This window comes from Canis aureus, chromosome 24 (genome assembly GCF_053574225.1).
Source record: "Canis aureus isolate CA01 chromosome 24, VMU_Caureus_v.1.0, whole genome shotgun sequence".
Taxonomy (NCBI): domain Eukaryota; kingdom Metazoa; phylum Chordata; class Mammalia; order Carnivora; family Canidae; genus Canis; species Canis aureus.
In genome coordinates this window covers 1,210,973-1,235,465 of record NC_135634.1, presented here as the reverse complement: position 1 = coordinate 1,235,465, position 24,493 = coordinate 1,210,973, and the positions used below count along the sequence as shown (strand labels likewise).

Here is a 24,493-nt window from a genome sequence, read left to right as displayed (position 1 = left end):
CCAGGGAGGAAATTGAAGCAGTCATCAAAAACCTCCCAAGACACAAGAGTCCAGGGCCAGATGGCTTCCCAGGGGAATTTTATCTAACGTTTAAAGAAGAAACCATACCTATTCTCCTAAAGCTTTTGGAAAGATAGAAAGAGATGGAGTACTTCCAAATTCGTTCTATGAAGCCAGCATCACCTTAATTCCAAAACCAGACAAAGACCCCACCAAAAAGGAGAATTACAGACCAATATCCCTGATGAACATGGATGCAAAAATTCTCAACAAGATACTAGCCAATAGGATCCAACAGTACATTAAGAAAATTATTCACCATGACCAAGTAGGATTTATCCCTGGGACACAAGGCTGGTTCAACACCCGTAAAACAATCAATGTGATTCATCATATCAGCAAGAGAAAAACCAAGAACCATATGATCCTCTCATTGGATGCAGAGAAAGCATTTGACAAAATACAGCATCCATTCCTGATCAAAACTCTTCAGAGTGTAGGGATAGAGGGAACATTCCTCGACATCTTAAAAGCCATCTATGAAAAGCCCACAGCAAATATCATTCTCAATGGGGAAGCACTGGGAGCCTTTCCCCTAAGTTCAGGAACAAGACAGGGATGTCCACTCTCACCACTGCTATTCAACATAGTACTGGAAGTCCTAGCCTCAGCAATCAGACAACAAAAAGACATTAAAGGCATTCAAATTGGCAAAGAAGAAGTCAAACTCTCCCTCTTCGCCGATGACATGATACTCTACATAGAAAACCCAAAAGTCTCCACCCCAAGATTGCTAGAACTCATACAGCAATTCGGTAGCGTGGCAGGATACAAAATCAATGCCCAGAAGTCAGTGGCATTTCTATACACTAACAATGAGACTGAAGAAAGAGAAATTAAGGAGTCAATCCCCTTTACAATTGCACCCAAAAGCATAAGATACCTAGGAATAAACCTAACCAAAGATGTAAAGGATCTATACCCTCAAAACTATAGAACACTTCTGAAAGAAATTGAGGAAGACACAAAGAGATGGAAAAATATTCCATGCTCATGGATTGGCAGAATTAATATTGTGAAAATGTCAATGTTACCCAGGGCAATATACACGTTTAATGCAATCCCTATCAAAATACCATGGACTTTCTTCAGAGAGTTAGAACAAATTATTTTAAGATTTGTGTGGAATCAGAAAAGACCCCGAATAGCCAGGGGAATTTTAAAAAAGAAAACAATATCTGGGGGCATCACAATGCCAGATTTCAGGTTGTACTACAAAGCTGTGGTCATCAAGACAGTGTGGTACTGGCACAAAAACAGACACGTAGATCAGTGGAACAGAATAGAGAATCCAGAAGTGGACCCTGAACTTTATGGGCAACTAATATTCGATAAAGGAGGAAAGACTATCCATTGGAAGAAAGACAGTCTCTTCAATAAATGGTGCTGGGAAAATTGGACATCCACATGAAGAAGAATAAAACTGGACCACTCTCTTTCACCATACACAAAGATAAACTCAAAATGGATGAAAGATCTAAATGTGAGACAAGATTCCATCAAAATCCTAGAGAAGAACACAGGCAACACCCTTTTTGAACTCGGCCATAGTAACTTCTTGCAAGATACATCCACGAAGGCAAAAGAAACAAAAGCAAAAATGAACTATTGGGACTTCATCAAGATAAGAAGCTTTTGCACAGCAAAGGATACAGTCAACAAAACTCAAAGACAACCTACAGAATGGGAGAAGATATTTGCAAATGACATATCAGATAAAGGGCTAGTTTCCAAGATCTATAAAGAACTTATTAAACTCAACACCAAAGAAACAAACAATCCAATCATGAAATGGGCAAAAGACATGAAGAGAAATCTCACAGAGGAAGACATAGACATGGCCAACATGCATATGAGAAAATGCTCTGCATCACTTGCCATCAGGGAAATACAAATCAAAACCACAATGAGATACAACCTCACACCAGTGAGAATGGGGAAAATTAACAAGGCAGGAAACAACAAATGTTGGAGAGGATGCGGAGAAAAGGGAACCCTCATACACTGTTTGTGGGAATGTGAACTGGTGCAGCCACTCTGGAAAACTGTGTGGAGGTTCCTCAAACAGTTAAAAATATACCTGCCCTACGACCCAGCAATTGCATTGTTGGGGATTTACCCCAAAGATACAGATGCAGTGAAACGCCGGGACACCTGCACCCCAATGTTTATAGCAGCATAGGCCACGATAGCCAAACTGTGGAAGGAGCCTCGGTGTCCAACGAAAGATGAATGGATAAAGAAGATGTGGTTTATGTATACAATGGAATATTACTCAGCTATTAGAAACGACAAATACCCACCATTTGCTTCAACGTGGATGGAACTGGAGGGTATTATGCTGAGTGAAGTAAGTCAGTCGGAGAAGGACAAACATTATATGTTCTCATTCATTTGATGAATATAAATAATAGTGAAAGGGAATATAAGGGAAGAGAGAAGAAATGTGTGGGAAATATCAGAAAGGGAGACAGAACGTAAAGACTGCTAACTCTGGGAAACGAACTAGGGGTGGTAGAAGGGGAGGAGGGCGGGGGGTGGGAGTGAATGGGTGACGGGCACTGGGGGTTATTCTGTATGTTAGTAAATTGAACACCAATAAAAAATAAATTAAAAAAAATAAAAATCAGCTTAGCAAAATTGATACAAGATAATATAGAAAATCTAAATATCTATATACTTAATAAGATATTTAATTTGTAATCCTAAGTATTCCCATGAATAAAACTCAAAATCTAAAAAAAAAAAAAAAAAGGCATTCAAATTGGCAAAGAAAAAGTCAAACTCTCCCTCTTCACAGATGACATGATACTCTATATAGAAAACCCAAAAGTCTCCACCCCAAGATTGCTAGAACACATACAGCAATTCAGCAGTGTGGCGGGATATTCCCAGCAATCAGTGGCATTTCTATACATTATCAATGAGACTGAAGAAAGAGAAATTAAGGAGCCAATCCCATTTACAATTGCACCCAAAAGCATAAGATCCCTAGGAATAAACCTAACCAAAGAGGTAAAGGATCTATACCCTAAAAACTGCAGAACACGTCTGAAAGAAATTGAGGAAGACACACAGAGATAGAAAAGTATTCCATGCTCATGGATTGGAAGAATTAATATTGTGAAAATGTCAATGCTACCCAGGGCAAGTTACACATTTAATGCAGTCCCTATCTAAATACCATGGACTTTCTTCAGAGATTTGGAACAAATTATTTTAAGATTTGTGTGGAATCAGAAAAGACCCCGAATAGCCAGGGGAATATTAAAAAAGAAAACCATAGCTGGGGGCATCACAATGCCAGATTTCAGGTTGTACTTCAAAGCTGTGGTCATCAAGACAGTGTGGTACTGGCACAAAAACAGACACATAGATCAATGGAACAGAATAGAGAATCCAGAATTTGACCCTCAACTTTAAGGCCAACTAATATTTGACAAAGCAGGAAAGACTATCCACTGGAAAAAAGACAGTCTCTTCAATAAATGGTGCTGGGAAAATTGGACATCCACATGCAGAAGAATGAAACCAGACCACTCCCTTGCACCATACACAAAGATAAACTCAAAATGGATGAAAGATCTAAATGTGAGACAAGATTCCATCAAAATCCTAGAGGAGAACACAGGCAACACCCTTTTTGAACTTGGCCACAGTAACTTCTTGCAAGATACATCCATGAAGGCAAGAGAAACAAAATCAAAAATGAACTATTGGGACTTCATCAAGATAAGAAGCTTTTTCACAGCAAAAGATACCATCAACAAAACTCAAAGACAACCTACAGAATGGGAGAATATATTTGTAAATGACCAATCAGATAAAGGGCAAGTTTCCAATATCTATAAAGAAGTTATTAAACTCAACAGCAAAGAAACAAACAATCCAATCATGAAATGGGCAAAAGACATGAACAGAAATCTCACAGAGGAAGACAAAAACGTGGCCAACAAGCACATGAGAAGATGCTCTGCATCACTTGCCATCAGGGAAATACAAATCAAAACCACAATGAGATACCACCTCACACCAGTGAGAATGGGGAAAATTAACAGGGCAGGAAACCACAAATGTTGGAGAGGATGTGGAGAAAGGGGAACCCTCCTGCACTGTTGGTGGGAATGTGAACTGGTGCAGCCACTCTGGAAAACTATGTGGAGGTTCCTCAAAGAGTTAAAAATAGACCTGCCCTACGACCCAGCAATTGTACTGCTGGGGATTTTCCCCAAAGATACAGATGCAATGAAACACTGGGACAGCTGCACCCCGATGTTTATGGCAGCAATGTCCACAATAGCCAAACTGTGGAAGGAGCCTCGGTGTCCTTCGACAGATGAATGGATAAAGAAGATGTGGTTTATGTATACAATGGACTATTACTCAGCCATTCAAACGACAGATACCCACCATTTGCTCTGATGTGGATGGAACTGGAGGGTATTATGCTGAGTGAAATAAGTCAATTGGAGAAGGACAAACATTATATGGTCTCATTCATTTGGGGAATATAAAAAATAGTGAAAGGGAATAAAGGGGAAAGGAGAAAAACTGAGTGGGAAATATCAGAAAGGGAGACAGTACATGATAGACTCCTAACTCTGGGAACTAGGGGTGGTGGAAGGGGAGGTGGGCAGTGGTTGGGGGTGAGTGGGTGATGGACATTGAGGTGGGCACTTGATGGGATGAGCACTGGGTGTTATTCTATATGTTGGCAAATTGAACGCCATAAAAAATAAATTTATAAAAGAATAAAAAATAAGATAAAAGAAGAGACTCCAAATAGCCAGGGGAATACTAAAAAAATATTTTCTCCAAATAGCCAAGAAAACCAGAGCTGGGGGCATCACAATGCCATATTTCAGGTTTTACTATAAAGCTGTGATCTGGGATCCCTGGGTGGCGCAGCGGTTCGGCGCCTGCCTTTGGCCCAGGGCGCGATCCTGGAGACCCGGGATCGAGTCCCACATCGGGCTCCCCGTGCATGGAGCCTGCTTCTCCCTCTGCCTGTGTCTCTGCGCCTCTCTCTCTCTCTGTGACTATCATAAAAAAATAAAAAATAAAAAAAAAAAATAAAAAGCTGTGATCTTCAAGACAGTGTGGTACTGGCATAAAAACAGACACATAGATCAATGGAACAGAATAGAGAACCCAGAACTGGACCCTGAACTCTATGGTCAACTAATATTCGATAAAGCAGGAAAGAGAATCCACTGGAAAACTACAGTCTCTTCAATAAATAGTGCTGGGAAAATTGGACATCCACATGCAGAAGAATGAAACTAGACCACTCTCTTACACCATACACAAAGATAAACTCAAAATGGATGAAAGATCTAAATGTGAGACAAGATTCCATCAAAATCCTAGAGGAGAACACAGGCAACACCCTTTTTGAACCTGGCCACAGCAACTTCTTGCAAGTTACATCCATGAAGGCAAGGGAAACAAAATCAAAAAGGAATTATTGGGGCTTAATCAAGTTAAAAGCTTCTGCACAGCAAAAGAAACAGTGAACAAATCTAAAAGACACCCTACACAATGGGAGAAGATATCTGCACATGACATATCAGATAAAGGGCTAGTTTCCAAGATCTATAAAGAACTTATTAAACTCAACAGCAAAGAGACAATAATCCAATCATGAAATGGGCAAAAGACATGAAGAGAAATCTCCCAGAGGAAGACATAGACATGGCCAACATGCACATGAGAAAATGCTCTGCATCACTTGCCATCAGGGAAATACAAATCAAAACCACAATGAGATACCACCTCACACCAGTGAGATTAGTACAGTTAACAGGACAGGAAACAACAAATGTTGGAGAGGATGTGGAGAAAGGGGAACCCTCCTGCACTGTTGGTGGGAATGTGAACTGGTGCAGCCACTCTGGAAAACTGTGTGGAGGTTCCTCAAAGAGTTAAAAATAGAGCTGCCCTACAACCCAGCAATTGCACTGCTGGGGATTTACCCCAAAGATACAGATGCAGTGAAACGCTAGAACACATGCACCCCAATGTTTATAGCAGCAACGTCCACAATAGCAAAACTGTGGAAGGAGCCTCGGTGTCCATCAATAGAGAAATGGATAAAGATGTGGTCTATGTAGACAATGGAATATTCCTCAGCCATTAGAAACGACAGATAACCACCATTTGCTTCAAGATGGATGGAACTGGAGGGTATTATGCTGAGTGAAGTAAGTCAATCAGAGAAGGACAAACATTATATGGTCTCATTTATTTGGGGAATATAAAAAATAGTGAAAGGGAATAAAGGAGAAAGGAGAGAAAATGAGTGAAAATATCAGTGAGGGTGACAAAACATGAGCAACACCTAACTCTGGGAAATGAACAAGGGGTAGTGGAAAGAGAGGTGGGGGCGGGGGGTGACTGGGTGATGGGCACTGAGGGAGGCCCTTGGCAGGATGAGCACTGGGTGTTATGCTATATGCTGGCAAATTGAACTCCAATAAAAAAAGAACTCAATTGCTGGAATTAAAAATATACTAGAGGGAATAAATATACTAGCAGGAGGAAACGAATCAATTAGCAACTTGGGAGGACAGAGTAATGAAAAGTAATCAAACTGGACTCCTCTCCATAGAGGAAAAAAAACCAATAATAAAAAATGAGAACATATTATGGAACTCAGTAACACCATCAAGCATAATAAGACTCACATTATGGAGATCTCAGAAGGAAAAGAGAGAAAGGCAGAAAATTTATTTGAAGAAGTAATAGGTGAAAACTTCCCTAATCTGGGGATGGAAACATAAATCCAGGTCCAGAAAACACAGAGGGCCTCCATTAAAATGAACCAAGGAAGTACACATCAAGACCAGGGAAGTAATTAAATGGCAAAAGGTAGTGATAAGGAGAGAATTTTAAAAGCAGCAAGATAAAAGATGACAGTTATATACAAGGAAAACTCCAGAAGCTATTGGCAGATTTTTCAGCAGAAACTTTAGAGGCCAGGAGAAATTTCATGATATATTCAATGTGCTGAAAGGGAAAAAATAAGCAGCCATGAATGCCCCAACCAGCTAGGCTATCATTCAGCATAGAAGGAGAGATAAAGAGTTTCTCAAATAGACCAGTTGCCAGCAATGAAATAAACAAACTTCCAAAAAACAAAAGTCCAGGTCCGGACAGCTTCACAGGTAAATTCTACCAAACATTTAAGGAAGTTAATTAGTTAATTAATTAATTAGTTAATTAGTTAATTAATACTAGTTAATTAGTATTAACTAATACCTAGTCTTTTCAAACTACTCCAAAAAATAAAAATAAAAAAAGGAAGGAAAACTTCCAAATTCATTCTATGAGGCCTGATACCAAAATCCATAAAGACACTGACACACACACACACACACACAGAGAGAGAGAGAGAGAGAGAGAGAGAGAATGAGTGCTACAGGTCAATTGCCCTGATGAACATAGATGCAGAAATTCCATATAAAATACTACCAAACCAAATCCAACAATACATTTAAAGAATCGTTCACCACAATCAAGTGGGATTTATTCCCAGGGTGCAAGGGTGATTCAATACTTGCAAATCAATCAACATAATACATTACATCAGTAAGAGAAAGGATAATAACCATATGATCATCTCCATAGGTACCGAAAAAGCATTTGACAAAGTACAACATCCATTCATGACAAAAATCCTCAACAAAGTAGATTTAGAGGCAACATATCTCGACATCACAAAGGCCATATATAAAAACCTGCAGCAAACTTCATACTCAATGGGGAAAAATTGAGAGCTCTTCCCCTAATGTTAGAATAAGACAAGGATGGGGCAGCCCCGGTGGCCCAGTGGTTTAGCGCCACCTTTGGTGCGGGGTGTGATCTGGAGACCTGGGATTGAGTCCCACGTCAGGCTCTCTGCATGGAGCCTGCTTCTCCCTCTGCCTGTGTCTCTGCCTCTCTCTCTCTCTCTCTCTCTGTCTCTCTCTCTCTGTCGTGAATAAATAAATAAAATCTTTAAAAAATAAGACAAGAATTTCTACTTTCACCACTTTTATTCAACATAATACTAGAAGTCCTAGTAATAGCATTCAGACAAGAGAAAAGAATAAAAGGTACCCAAATTGGTAAGGAAGAAGTAAAACTCTATTTGTACATGATACTATATAGAGAAAGCCATAAAGACCTCACCAAAAAACTACCAGAACTGATAAATGAATTCGGTAAAGCCACAGGATACAAAAACAATGTACAGAAATATGTTCCAAATTTATATACTCATAATGAAGCAGCAGAAAGAGAAACTAAGAAAACAGTCTCATTTACAATTGTATCAAAAACAGTAAAATACCTAGGAATAAACTTAACCAGGAGGTGAAAGATCTATACTCTGAAAACTATAAAACACTGATGAAAAACACTAAAAATTACAAAAAGAAATGGAAAAATATTCCATGCTCATGTTTAGAGGAAAAAATAATTGTTAAAATGTCCATGCTATACAAACCAATTTACAGATTTAATGCAACTCCTATTAAAATGCCAACAACAACAACAACAACAACAAAACAAAATAACATTTTTCACAGAACTAGAACAAACAATCCTAAAATTTGTGTGGAACTACAAACAACCCCAAATAACCAAAATGATTTTGGAAAATAAAACCAGAGGTATCACAACTCTAGATTTTGAGTTATATTACAAAGCCTGTAGTATTGGTACTGGGACAAAAATAGACACATAGATTAACAGAACAAAACTGAGGAGCCAGAAATAAACCCACAATTATATGATCAGTTAATCCTTGACAAAGGAGGAAAGAATAGTAATGAGGAAAAGATAATATCTTCAACAAATGGTGCTGGGAAAACTGCATGGCTTACTTACACCATTCACAAAAATAAACTCACAAGAGATTAAAGATCTAAATGTGAAACCTTAAACCATAAAAATCTTGGAAGAGTATATATACAGACAGTAATTTCTGTGATATTGCCCATAGAAACATTTTTCTAAATATGTGTGGGAAGGGGTCAGGCGAAATGGGTGAAGGGGATTAAAGAGTATATTATGACCAGCACTGAGTAATGTATAGAATTGTTGAATCACTATATTGTATACTTGAAACTAGTAACACTGCATGTTCATTATACTGGAATTTTAAAAAATTTTAAGGGAAAATTATGGGTAATTTGAAGAAGTATTTGTAGTCATTAGTTGGTCCTTTATCTCCCATGTAATCTCTGTCTAGACAGAAAAAATTCCAACAGTGACCAGTTAATTTCCTCTTTAGCACTGCTCATTCTCCAACATTGACATTAAATGGTTGAGTAACTGGCCAGGAGAGAAACAAAAAAATCCCATGACTATTTCTGCTCAGACATATGTGATTTTTTAAATGTATTTTTTTCTTGGCTTGAGTACACAGTAAAAATGCCTTCAGATCAGAGCAATAGCTCTGAGTATTCTCAGTCAGAGAATAATTGGAAAGAAGTCAAAATGAACTCCAATGAGTAAAAATGTAATCAACAAAACATGTTCACATTCTATTAGTCTCATTACTTAGACAAAATCAACAAAATGGGGAATCAGAATACATCCAGCAAAAAATGAGAAAGGAACACAACTGAAGAGCCAGTAGTAGTCTACATTTCTCTATTTTAAAAGACTGATAAAATTACTCTCAAAGATATATTCATATTTTCAATCTAGATCATTTAAGTATGTTAAATGGAAAAAATTTTAAATATGGTACTTTCCTGTTCTGTCTCCTTTTCTGACATTTCCCACCCATTTCTTCTCCCTTCCCTTCTATTCCCTCTCACTATTATTTATATTCCCCAAATGAATGAGACCATAAAAGAACATGAAGACTCCTAACTCTGGGAAGCGAACTGGGGGTGCTGGAAGGGGAGGAGGATGGGGGGTGGGGGTGAATGGGTGACAGGCACTGAGGGGGGCACTTGACGGGATGAGCACTGGGTGTTATTATGTATGTTGGCAAATTGAACACCAATAAAAAATAAATTTATTATTAAAAAATAAATACATAAATATGGTACTTTCCTCTAAATTAGAACGAATTATTATATATCCTTCCCACACACACACTGATATCTTTTTGTAGTTTTCCATTTTCTTCCTGCCTCAGGATAAGCTGTATCTCCTCCAAAATAAGAGATCCAAAAAAACAAAAAAACAAAAAAACAAAATAAGAGATCCATCTATAGTTCCCTCCTCCCAGAGTTTAACCTGACTTACTCACATGAATTAGGAAAATCAATGCCTTCATCACCATCTTTGAGGCTAGAGAGTTGGTTTAGCTTATTTTAAACATCAACAAATGGAAAAAATTATCATTAGAGATTTCCTACATGGACTTATGATGTGATCAATTTATCTGATTAACAAGAATTTACTGAATCTAAAAGTTATAGTAAACATGACCTAGCTTGCAGCAAGTCCTAACTTTTCAGAATAAATTTTAGATCACTGTTCAGAAAATTCTATACTGCTATGGATACTCCAGATTGAATTTCTTCACCCCCTCCAATATATATCTTACCTTTCAGTGATGGCTTCATTAGAGGTTCCTGATATGAATTCATTGGAATCATTTCTAAAGAATTAAATACATGTATGATCAGACCCCAGTGACTCCATAGCCAAACTTTTTTGAATTTAGTTACAGGTAGTTCAATTTGTAGACTGATTGAATTCTAAACAAACAAACAAACAAAACTATTTGTAAATTAGTTATTTGGAAACCAGTACCCAATTTTCCTTAGGAATAGGGCTTTATATAGTTGTATTGAAAATCTCAGGCTTGTCAAAAAAGCCTAACAAATCAAGACAAGAACAATTCTTTATTGCTAAACTCAACTCTCCTAAGGAACTACACTGAAGTTGAATTTTTTTTTAATTTTTTATTTATGATAGTCGCACAGAGAGAGAGAGAGAGAGAGAGGCAGAGACACAGGCAGAGGGAGAAGCAGACTCCGTGCACCGGGAGCCCGATGTGGGATTCGATCCCGGGTCTCCAGGATCGCGCCCTGGGCCAAAGGCAGGCGCTAAACCGCTGCGCCACCCAGGGATCCCTGAAGTTGAATTTACTTCAAAATATAACCTTAGTTTGTAGGTACACAGCCTTTTGGCTTCTTATTTCCTGATTATCAAATATCCTTACTTTTCATGTGTCACTAAATTCTTTTCTATTCCTCAATTTGGTTCAAAAAACTGCATGCTTGAGGCAGGGGCTTCTTTTAATATGACGATGGGCTAATGTTTGGGACATGAGCTTTAGATGGTTGCAAAGCTCTAGAGGGTAAGGGGACAGACCAAGAGGGACTCATCTCCCTGTCCACTGCCACCTCTCCATGCTCAAACAATAGGATCCTCTCTTTACCTGGCCCACTCTATCAGTGTTTCACCACAGACATTATGAGAGTTTCCTAAGAGCTTTAGTTACTGGTTACTAAGAATCCCAAACAAACATTAAGTAGAAAGTCTCACTCTTATGACCTGTTCTTTTTTCCACTTAGAACCCAAAAGAAAGTTACCTACAGAAGCTTACAATCTCTTATGGAAACCTCTTATTGGCACCAATGCTCTCTGTTAGCTTTTGGTACTCAGATCAGTCAAGTCAACTTACCTCTTGTCGTCACTGTTGTCAGCAGATCCTATAGAGGAATCCATAACTCTGCTAAAGAGTAAAAAGCATACAAAAAATAAAGTCAGACATTTTGGAAAGCAATCAGGTTCTTTTTCCTGAGTTTTAGGACATGAAAAGTAAAATCATGAGGAAACATGACAGAAACAGCAGAAACAGTTTCAGGGTACAGCAATGGAACATCTGAGACAGCCTCTTGGCTGTGTGTTGTGTGTTCACTGGAAAGAGAAGGAAAGAATTAAGGGAGGTATTGCTTTCATGATTAAACCTCCTTTCTTCTCCATTTTTTCAACTTATGCATTCTGGAATAAATTTGGGCAATGTGAATGATCTGGGCATAGGGACAAGGAGCTGGATCCAGGTAATAGGTAACAAAGGACACAGAAATAAAGAAAATGCAAGAACAATAAATATTCCAATGTCAAGAGCTAGTCCTTGGTCACAACTTAGTAGAGAAGAAATAGGTATGTCAAGAATGGCCTAAATAATGTGTTTCTTTTTAAGATTTTATTCATTTATTCATGAGAGAGACAGAGGCAGAGACAGAGGCAGAGGGAGAAGCAGGCTCCATAAGGGGAGCCCAATGTGGAACTCCATCTCAGGACCCTGGGACCACAGCCAGAACCAAAGTCAGACTGTCAACCACTGAGCCACCCAGGCGCCACAGACCTAAATAACGTTTAAAAGATTTCTCCGAACTGAAAGGAGAACAAGGGTCCAGAATGATTTTTCTCTCAAATCATCACAAAAGGTATCTGGTTAAATTATTAAAGTCAAGACTTCCCACCACCAAACTACTGGGTTCAATAATTTAATCTCTCTACATTTAATTTCCTCATCTGTAAAATAAGACACATTAAAAATGCTCTTTGTATCTGTCAGCTTCATGCTGATTGTTCATCATTTCACAAACATTACTGGTTTTTAGGCAGCCTGCCTCTTCACCAAATGTTATACCAAAAATATCAATGTGACAAACAATACGAAAAAAAATCAGTGACAACATGAAAAAAAATCAGTGACAACAATATAAACAGATACATATTTAAATTTCAAAAACACTTCAAGATTCTCAAAGTACTACATTCTCATGATTTCCTGGGAAATTTTGGATTCCTATCCATAAGATAGTCTTCCCCCCAAAACTATAGAAATTAAACCAAAGTATGGATTTCTAAAACTAACAATAACACAAACCCTGGGAGTCTCCAAAGGAGTGAGAGCTGTCCCTTAACTGGCAGACAGATAGGAAAAGGGCTGCTCTGGACAATCCTGAGGGGCTGAGTAGGAGGGGAAATTTTAAGTTTTGCCTTTCTTCTGAGTTGCTTGGAGACAATCACTGCAGTTCTTAGAAGCAAGTACCCAGATGCAGTTAGGATAAAATTTGGGTAGCATTAGGCTAGCTGATGAAAACAGGGATGGGCTGAAGAGCAATTCTTGGTCCTTTACCTCTCCCCTATTTCCAAAGCCCAGTTGAATAATGCAGAAAGCTACTTTCTCCATTGCTGCTTTTGCCCAAGACCTTAGAAGTGACATACTCTTACTGGAGAAATTACCTGGATTACAGTGTTTCACTGTTCTACAGACTCTCTGTCCCCAGACTATCACCTCCCCTCATGTTAAATTTACTGAGAAAAACATACCTTAAGTCCTAGCTTTCAACAAGAGTGACTTATATTACCTCATCCAACCCAGGATACTTTTGAAAGCAGAAAGGACATGCTATTAATAATTATGATCAGACAACAGCCACAAACTGAAATTTTCCCACGCAAATCTTCAGCCCTTGCCTAATACAAGTTTCCAGACAGAGGGGCCAATGTAATTAGATACCTGAGGGGTACAACCACTGAAAAATACAACAAACTGAACAACATATACCATCTGAAACAGACCTCCTGGAACATACTCACCAAGATTTTTAAGTAAGCATTAGAGTACACTTAAAAATACAGGGGAAGATGTTACTAAAGGAAACGAGCATAAGAAATCCTAAGGAAAAAAAAAAAAAGAAATCCTAAGGAAATACCCAAGCAAAATAAGTCAGTCAGAGAAAGACAAATACCATATGATTTCACTCATATGTGGAATTTAAGAAACAAAACAAATGAACCTTGAAGAAGGGAAGGAAAAATAAAATAAGATGAAAAATGAGAGGGAGGCAAACCATAAGAGACACTGAACTCTAAGAAACAAACTGAGGGTTGCTGGAGGGGAGATGGGTAGAGGGAAGGGATAATTGAGTGATGGGCATTAAGGAAGGCACTTGATATAATGAGCCTGGGTGTTACACACAACTGGTAAATCACTAAATTATATCAGGTTACTACCCTCTGCTTATATATTCATTAAAGGGAACTTTTAAACACACACACACACACACACACACACACACACAAGAAGATATCTTAAATGTAAAAGTCTAATTGTTGAAATAAAGAATCATTTCATGGGATAAATAGTAGTTTGGATACATGTGGAAAGCAAATTAATCTGGAGTTGGAAGAGGAGATTGAGAAACTCTCCCAGAAAATAGTAGAAAACGATAGAACATACAACAGAAAAGCCAGTTGATATATAGGATAAAAAAAAAAAACAGATCTCTAACACGTGGATTATAGATATCTAAGAAAAAATAAAAAGAAAATGTTTGAAAAGTAATAAATTTCCCCAAATTAAAAAAGAATATTATAAAAGTGATGTTTCATTTAACAAACATTTAAATGGTATTAACTAAGTGCCAGGCATTGTCCTGATGCTTCATAAATATTTTAATTGGTCCTCATTACAATCCTTGTGATAGTTACTATTATTATTTGTTTTAACCAATTCACAGATCTTGAATAGTCATATGTTTCCAACATCCATCATGCTGATTTGTAAGCCACTCATTGCTAATAAAAATCTGTGGCCTTCTCTGAGGTAATAGTGTTTCAAGTATTGATTGAGATGGGACAACTAAAGCCTCTGTAGTGGCTATCCCAAAATAGTCAAACATATCCCCATGGACAGAGCAGCCCCAATAGAGCATTCAGCTGTCCCAGAGGAGAAGCTTAAAGTGACAGTGACTCAGCAAAGGAAACAGTCAACAAAACTAAAAGGCAACATCTGGAATGGAAGAAGATGTTTGCAAATGTCTTATCAGATAAACAAAAAATCCGGTCAAGAAATGGGCAGAAGGCTCTCTCTCGAAGATGGCGGAAGAGTAGGGTCCCCAAATCACCTGTCTCCACCAAACTACCTAGAAAACCTTCAAATTATCCTGAAAATCTATGAATTCGGCCTGAGATTTAAAGAGAGACCAGCTGGAATGCTACAGTGAGAAGAGTTCGCGCATCTATCAAGGTAGGAAGACGGGGAAAAAGAAATAAAGGAACAAAGGCCTCCAAGGGGGAGGGGCCCAGGAGGAGCCGGGCTGAGGCCGGGGCGAGTGTCCCCAGGACAGGAGAGCCCCGTCCCGGAGGAGCAGGAGCTGCACCGACCTTCCGGGAGGAAAGGGGCTCGCGGGGAGTTGGAGCAGGACCCAGGAGGGCGAGGATCTCCTCGGGCTCCCGGGGACAGTAACAGCAACTGCGCACCCAGGAGAGTGCGCCGAGCTCCCTAAGGGCTGCAGCGCGCGGCGGGACCCGGAGCAGCTCGGAGGGGCTCGGGCGGCAGCTCCGCGGAGGGGGTTGCGCGGCCTGGGAGCGCGAATCCAACAGCGCAGGCTCCGGAGCACAGGGCGCCGGGACACAGCCCAGGATCCCGCCTACCCCGGGACAGGCAGAGGCCGGGAGGGCCCAGGACAGCAAGGACGCTCCTGCCCCAGCTGAGCAGATCAGCGGCCCCGCCCGGAGCCTCCAGGCCCTGCAGACGGAGAGCTCGGAGTTCCTGCCGGAGCTGAATCCAGGTTTCCAGAGCTGCCCCGCCACTGGGGCTGCTCCTCCTGCGGCCTCACGGGGTAAACAACCCCCACTGAACCCTGCACCAGGCGGGGGCACAGCAGCTCCCCCAACTGCTAACACCTGAAAATCAGCACAACAGGCCCCTCCCCCAGAAGATCAGCTAGACTGACAACTTCCAGGAGAAGCCAAGGGTCTTAAAGAACACAGAATCAGAAGATACTCCCCTGTGGTTCTTTTTTTGTTTGTTTGTTTGTTTTGTTTTTTTTGTTTTGTTTTTGTTTTGTTTTGCTTTTTGATTTGTTTCCTTCCCCCACCCCCTTTTTTCTCCTTTCTTTTTCTTTCTCTTTTTCTTCTTTTTTTTTTTTCCGTTTTTTTTTCTCTTTTTCTTCCCTTTTTTTTTTCTTCTCTTTCTCTTTTCTTTCCTTCTTTCTCTCCTCTCTTTTTCTCTTTTTCCCAATACAATTTGCTTTTGGCCACTCTGCACTGAGCAAAATGACTAGAAGGAAAACCTCACCTCAAAAGAAAGAATCAGAAACAGTCCTCTCTCCCACAGAGTTACAAAATCTGGATTACAATTCAATGTCAGAAAGCCAATTCAGAAGCACTATTATACAGCTACTGGTGGCTCTAGAAAAAAGTGTAAAGGACTCAAGAGACTTCATGACTGCAGAATTTAGAGCGTATCAGGCAGAAATTAAAAATCAATTGAATGAGATGCAATCCAAACTAGAAGTCCTAACGACGAGGGTTAATGAGGTGGAAGAACGAGTGAGTGACATAGAAGACAAGTTGATAGCAAAGAGGGAAACTGAGGAAAAAAGAGACAAACAATTAAAAGACCATGAAGATAGATTAAGGGAAATAAACGACAGCCTGAGAAAGAAAAACCTACGTTTAATTGGGGTTCCCGAGGGTGCCGAAAGGGCCAGAGGGCCAGAATATGTATTTGAACAAATTCTAGCTGAAAACTTTCCTAATCTGGGAAGGGAAACAGGCATTCAGATCCAGGAAATAGAGAGATCCCCCCCTAAAATCAATAAAAACCGTTCAACACCTCGACATTTAATTGTGAAGCTTGCAAATTCCAAAGATAAGGAGAAGATCCTTAAAGCAGCAAGAGACAAGAAATCCCTGACTTTTATGGGGAGGAGTATTAGGGTAACAGCAGACCTCTCCACAGAGACCTGGCAGGCCAGAAAGGGCTGGCAGGATATATTCAGGGTCCTAAAGGAAAAGAACATGCAACCAAGAATACTTTATCCAGCAAGGCTCTCATTCAAAATGGAAGGAGAGATAAAGAGCTTCCAAGACAGGCAGCAACTAAAAGAATATGTGACCTCCAAACCAGCTCTGCAAGAAATTTTAAGGGGGACTCTTAAAATTCCCCTTTAAAAAGAAGTTCAGTGGAACAGTCCACAAAAACAAAAACTGAATAGATATCATGATGACACTAAACTCATATCTCTCAATAGTAACTCTGAATGTGAACGGGCTTAATGACCCCATCAAAAGGCGCAGGGTTTCAGACTGGATAAAAAAGCAGGACCCATCTATTTGCTGTCTACAAGAGACTCATTTTAGACAGAAGGACACCTACAGCCTGAAAATAAAAGGTTGGAGAACCATTTACCATTCGAATGGTCCTCAAAAGAAAGCAGGGGTAGCCATCCTTATATCAGATAAACTAAAATTTACCCCAAAGACTGTAGTGAGAGATGAAGAGGGACACTATATCATACTTAAAGGATCTATTCAACAAGAGGACTTAACAATCCTCAATATATATGCTCCGAATGTGGGAGCTGCCAAATATATCAATCAATTATTAACCAAAGTGAAGAAATACTTAGATAATAATACACTTATACTTGGTGACTTCAATCTAGCTCTTTCTATACTCGATAGGTCTTCTAAGCAAAACATCTCCAAAGAAACGAGAGCTTTAAATGATACACTGGACCAGATGGATTTCACAGATATCTACAGAACTTTACATCCAAACTCAACTGAATACACATTCTTCTCAAGTGCACATGGAACTTTCTCCAGAATAGACCACATATTGGGTCACAAATCGGGTCTGAACCGATACCAAAAGATTGGGATTGTCCCCTGCATATTCTCAGACCATAATGCCTTGAAATTAGAACTAAATCACAACAAGAAGTTTGGAAGGACCTCAAACACGTGGAGGTTAAGGACCATCCTGCTAAAAGATAAAAGGGTCAACCAGGAAATTAAGGAAGAATTAAAAAGATTCACGGAAACTAATGAGAATGAAGATACAACCGTTCAAAATCTTTGGGATGCAGCAAAAGCAGTCCTGAGGGGGAAATACATCGCAATACAAGCATCCATTCAAAAACAGGAAAGAACTCAAATACAAAAGCTCACCTTACACATAAAGGAGCTAGAGAAAAAACAGCAAATAGATCCTACACCCAAGAGAAGAAGGGAGTTAATAAAGATTCGAGCAGAACTCAACGAAATCGAGACCAGAAGAACTGTGGAACAGATCAACAAAACCAGGAGTTGGTTCTTTGAAAGAATTAACAAGATAGATAAACCATTAGCCAGCCTTATTAAAAAGAAGAGAGAGAAGACTCAAATTAATAAAATCATGAATGAGAAAGGAGAGATCACTACCAACACCAAGGAAATACAAACGATTTTAAAAACATATTATGAACAGCTATACGCCAATAAATTAGGCAATCTGGAAGAAATGGACGCATTCCTGGAAAGCCACAAACTACCAAAACTGGAACAGGAAGAAATAGAAAACCTGAACAGACCAATAACCAGGGAGGAAATTGAAGCAGTCATCAAAAACCTCCCAAGACACAAGAGTCCAGGGCCAGATGGCTTCTCAGGGGAATTTTATCAAACGTTTAAAGAAGAAACCATACCTATTCTCCTAAAGCTGTTTGGAAAGATAGAAAGAGATGGAGCACTTCCAAATTCGTTCTATGAAGCCAGCATCACCTTAATTCCAAAGCCAGACAAAGACCCTGCCAAAAAGGAGAATTACAGACCAATATCCCTGATGAACATGGATGCAAAAATTCTCAACAAGATACTGGCCAATAGGATCCAACAGTACATTAAGAAAATTATTCACCATGGCCAAGTAGGATTTATCCCTGGGGCACAAGGCTGGTTCAACACCCGTAAAACAATCAATGTGATTCATCATATCAGCAAGAGAAAAACCAAGAACCATATGATCCTCTCATTGGATGCAGAGAAAGCATTTGACAAAATACAGCATCCATTCCTGATCAAAACTCTTCAGAGTGTAGGGATAGAGGGAACATTCCTCGACATCTTAAAAGCCATCTACGAAAAGCCCACAGCAAATATCATTCTCAATGGGGAAACACTAGGAGCCTTTCCCCTAAGATCAGGAACAAGACAGGGATGTCCACTCTCACCACTGCTGTTCAACATAGTACTGGAAGTCCTAGCCTCAGCAATCAGACAACAAAAAGACATTAAAGGCATTCAAATTGGCAAAGAAGAAGTCAAACTCTCCCTCTTCGCCGATGACATGATACTCTACATAGAAAACCCAAAAGTCTCCACCCCAAGATTGCTAGAACTCATACAGCAATTCGGTAGCATGGCAGGATACAAAATCAATGCCCAGAAGTCAGTGGCATTTCTATACACTAACAATGAGACTGAAGAAAGAGAAATTAAGGAGTCAATCCCATTTACAATTGCACCCAAAAGCATAAGATACCTAGGAATAAACCTAACCAAAGATGTAAAGGATCTATACCCTCAAAACTATAGAACACTTCTGAAAGAAATTGAGGAAGACACAAAGAGATGGAAAAATATTACATGCTCATGGATTGGCAGAATTAATATTGTGAAAATGTCAATGTTACCCAGGGCAATATACACGTTTAATGCAATCCCTATCAAAATACCATGGACTTTCTTCAGAGAGTTAGAACAAATTATTTTAAGATTTGTGTGGAATCAGAAAAGACCCCGAATAGCCAGGGGAATTTTAAAAAAGAAAACCATATCTGGGGCATCACAATGCCAGATTTCAGGTTGTACTACAAAGCTGTGGTCATCAAGACAGTGTGGTACTGGCACAAAAACAGACACATAGATCAGTGGAACAGAATAGAGAATCCAGAAATGGACCCTGAACTTTATGGGCAACTAATATTCGATAAAGGAGGAAAGACTATCCATTGGAAGAAAGACAGTCTCTTCAATAAATGGTGCTGGGAAAATTGGACATCCACATGCAGAAGAATGAAACTAGACCACTCTCTTTCACCAGACACAAAGATAAACTCAAAATGGATGAAAGATCTAAATGTGAGACAAGATTCCATCAAAATCCTAGAGAAGAACACAGGCAACACCCTTTTTGAACTCGGCCATAGTAACTTCTTGCAAGATACATCCACGAAGGCAAAAGAAACAAAAGCAAAAATGAACTATTGGGACTTCATCAAGATAAGAAGCTTTTGCACAGCAAAGGATACAGTCAACAAAACTCAAAGACAACCTACAGAATGGGAGAAGATATTTGCAAATGACATATCAGATAAAGGGCTAGTTTCCAAGATCTATAAAGAACTTATTAAACTCAACACCAAAGAAACAAACAATCCAATCATGAAATGAGCAAAAGACATGAAGAGAAATCTCACAGAGGAAGACATAGACATGGCCAACATGCATATGAGAAAATGCTCTGCATCACTTGCCATCAGGGAAATACAAATGAAAACTACAATGAGATACCACCTCACACCAGTGAGAATGGGGAAAATTAACAAGGCAGGAAACAACAAATGTTGGAGAGGATGCGGAGAAAAGGGAACCCTCTTACACTGTTGGTGGGAATGTGAACTGGTGCAGCCACTCTGGAAAACTGTGTGGAGGTTCCTCAAACAGTTAAAAATATACCTGCCCTACGACCCAGCAATTGCACTGTTGGGGATTTACCCCAAAGATACAGATGCAATGAAACGCCGGGACACCTGCACCCCGATGTTTCTAGCAGCAATGGCCACGATAGCCAAACTGTGGAAGGAGCCTCGGTGTCCAACGAAAGATGAATGGATAAAGAAGATGTGGTTTATGTATACAATGGAATATTACTCAGCTATTAGAAATGACAAATACACACCATTTGCTTCAACGTGGATGGAACTGGAGGGTATTATGCTGAGTGAAGTAAGTCAGTCGGAGAAGGACAAACATTATATGTTCTCATTCATTTGGGGAATATAAATAATAGTGAAAGGGAAAATAAGGGAAGGGAGAAGAAATGTGTGGGAAATATCAGAAAGGGAGACAGAACGTAAAGACTGCTAACTCTGGGAAACGAACTAGGGGTGGTAGAAGGGGAGGAGGGCGGGGGGTGGGAGTGAATGGGTGACGGGCACTGGGTGTTATTCTCTATGTTAGTAAATTGAACACCAATAAAAAAAAAAAAAAGAAATGGGCAGAAGACATGAACAGACATTTTTCCAAAGGATGTACAAATGTCCAAGACATGAAAAAATGCTCAACATCCCTGGGCATCAGGGAAATACAAATCAAAACCAAAATGAGGTACCACCTCATGCCAGTCACAAAGGCTAAAATTAATGGTGAGGATGTGGAGAAAGGGGAACCCTCTTACACCATTGGTGGGAATGCAAACTGGTGTATCCAGTCTGGAAAAACAGTATGGAGGTTCCTCAAAAAGTTAAAATAGAACTACCCTATGACCCAGCAATTGCTACTAGGTATTTATTCAAAGAATATAAACATTAGAAGGAGTACATGCACCCCCATATTTATAGCAGCAATGTTCACAATAGCCAAACTATGGAAAGATCCCAGATGTCCACTGACAGATGAATGGATAAAGATGATGTGGTGTGTATATATATACATGCATATATATGTATGCATACACAGGTATATATAGATATATAGATATATATACTGTAGAATATTACTCAGCCATAAAAAAAGAAATCTTACCATTTGCAATGACATGGATGGAACTAGAGGGTATTATGCTAAGTGAAATAAGCCAGAAAAAGCCAATTATATTCTTTCACTCATATGTGGAATTTAAGAAACAAACAGATAAACATAGGGGAAGGGAAGAAAAAATAAGAGGAAAAAGAGAGACAAACCATACGAGAGTCTTAACTATAAGAAACAAACTGAAGGTTGCTGGAGCAGAATAGAGTGGGAAGGATGCTCTAAATGGGTGATGGGCATTAAGGAGAACACTTGGAATGAGCACTGGGTATTTTACGCAACTGATGAATCACTAAATTCTATCTCTGGAACCAATAATACATTATTTGTTAATTAAATTGAATTTAAATTTTTAAAAAAGTGACTGTGACTGCCAAGTGCATATTGTTACTGGCATACTGCCTAAGCTGTAGTATTTTACAGAAATTATAAGCATAATACAAGGTCTTTAAATTTCGAGTTTGTCAAATTTCATTTACATACAGTTTACATTCATTATGAAAGAAGGTATACATATATTCCCTATTCTATTAACCAAGGCTGAGAATTATGATCAAAATTTAGTAAATTTGAGTTTTATCACTTACTTATTATTTTTTTGATGCATGAGCCAGAGATATAAAGGGTTCTTCTTTAATCTCTGCATGATGTTGTCTTATATTTAACTTACAATTCATCTAAAAAAAGAAAGGCACATATGAATTTTATATTCAGTATATTTAAAACAATAAGCTATTTGCCCAATTATAAAGAAAATTACACATAGAACTTACTGGGTATAGATCAGCATTTCTAAAATCTTGAATCCACAAAGTTATAAAATATACAATATTGTACAATTTTATCAATCCTGTGAAATATGCATTTTTGTATTTTCCCCTCAGTATTTAATTTTGGATAGAGAAATGGAAGAAAAAGTTTTCTGAACATGCAATTAAAGTTTAGTTCAAAGACAGGACACTTTAAAGTTTGTTCTCTTAATACATAGGACCCTGCAAGTGAAACAAAATTTGTTTCAAACCAATTTTACACCATCATAGGGATTTATGATATTTCCATCCTGAAATATCTAGCATAAATCAAAGGAGTAGGAAAGCAAAGATGCATCCTTCAACATTTTACAGAACAATGAGAAGTCATTGGAGAATAAGACATTGCCAAGTACATTGCCAATTTATCAAGGAGGCAGACTGAGTGCCACAAGGTCCTAAATTCTGGACAAGGAGAGAAAAATGAAAACAAATAGAAAAAAATACTTTCATAAACACATCAGTTTGGGCATAAATGTTAATTTTGAGTTTTGGCTTTAAGGGCCAGCCATCTGTAAATTCTGTGCCTTCAAGGAATACCACCTCACAGGCAGCAGGAAGAGGAACCCCAAAGTTCTGAGGCTACTACCTTCTGTTCCAGAGGTGGCCAGAAAAGCGGGATGGACCAAGGCAGAGCTGCATATCTAAGGATACTTCCTCCCCACAAACCCTGGATCTGCTTACCTGCAGACAGGGCTGCTTCTGAGGAGCTGCAGTAGAAGCGTGGCAGGAACAGAATAACTAAGATATTGTGCCTTGGATACAACTTTTCCTAAGTGGGAGCAAACATTACTAGAGCTCCTAATAGTAGTCTTCTTTCCCGCTGCCTTTCAGGATAGTGGCTTTAACTTCTTTCCCTTTTTATAAATTTTTAATTTCCCAAACCAAGTCTGTTAAGTCATATTTGTCCCAATTCCTGGCCAGCAACAAGGTTACTGCTATTTGGTCCTACATCCGCCTAGTGCACGCCTATCCTGCCCACATATCTTCACCCCACACCCCCACCACTCTGGTTCCCTGAAAGTGAGGAGGTTCTGGGAGGTCTCCAGGAAAGAGACAAACATTTATCAATGCTCCCCAAAGATGAGCACAAGGCAAAACGTCCTGTCTATGGCCACAAATACCTCCATCCTGCCCTCTCCCCTCACCCTCTAGCCCTCCCTCTAAAACATTATGTTCTTCTCACTCTCTATGAGGATGAGGGGCAACAATAGCTAACATAGAGGGAAGAGTACAGGATGCCCCTGTCCAGAGACCCCCACCACCCCTAGGTCTCTACCTGGTGCTGGTAATAAGCCAGTACTGGAATAAGAACTCTGTGTCCATGGCAACCCCAAACAACAGATTCCAGGGGGTCCTGAGATAGTAGTAGAGTGGGGAATACAGTGAATTTGGTTCCAGGCTACAGGGTCTTAAAAATAGATGCAGATCCCCTTAAAGATGGGGGATAGGGGAGTACCAAGATCAAAGAACCCAGGATAATAATCTCAGAGCAGACTGTCTTATTTTATATCTTTTATTCTGCGAGAAAGAGAATGATCAGAGAGCCAAATGTTTTCTGGTAAATATCAAATAAGACTAAAATAGGCAAAGTTGTTACAGGACTCAGAACAAAAATTATTTATGCAAGCTATCATTTCATAGGATTGAGAGGAAGCAATTAGTTATTAGTTTTAAATTTAAAACACCCATTTTCCTGGTAGAGTAAATCTGAGAAGGTGGAAACAAATGCCAAAGAAAGGGAAAAAATGTGAAAAGAAAATTTTAAAAATGTAGATGAAACATTAGAAATTTCTATATGAAAATTACAATATAAGAATTACCACAAAAAGAAATAAGAAACATCTGTTTGACAGTCTGTGTTGGTACATGTTCTGATGCTGAATAAATGGTCACAGCTGAAGGCAGGGAAAAGAAATTAAGGTCATGTTTAATATTTCTTTTTTTTTATGTTTAATATTTCTAAAAGTACTTCACAAGATACAAAACTGAGTAATACATGGTCACTCAATTCAGATGACCTCAAGGGCATACCATTTTGAAATATGCCCAGAGCATTCCGTTCTATGTGA

The 24,493-nt window shown here is 39.1% G+C and overlaps 1 protein-coding gene across 10 annotated transcripts in view; it reads right to left on the bottom strand.

The window, feature by feature from the left end:
- The window catches only part of LOC144295641 (phosphatidylinositol 3,4,5-trisphosphate 3-phosphatase TPTE2-like), a 174,220-nt gene extending 150,499 nt beyond the window's left edge, over positions 1–23,721 (bottom strand). For 4 of the 10 annotated variants that reach the window (XM_077867925.1, XM_077867927.1, XM_077867929.1 and 1 more), the window contains exons 1-4: positions 23,106–23,591; positions 22,200–22,289; positions 11,696–11,746; positions 10,610–10,663 (exon numbers count right to left, since the gene is read on the bottom strand). In XM_077867925.1, the coding sequence (XP_077724051.1) occupies positions 10,610–10,663; positions 11,696–11,746; positions 22,200–22,258 (164 nt within the window). In that variant the 5' untranslated portion in view covers positions 22,259–22,289; positions 23,106–23,591. The other 6 variants (XM_077867921.1, XM_077867930.1, XM_077867923.1 and 3 more) reach the window with 5 other exon arrangements.
- Positions 23,722–24,493: the final 772 nt, after the last annotated feature.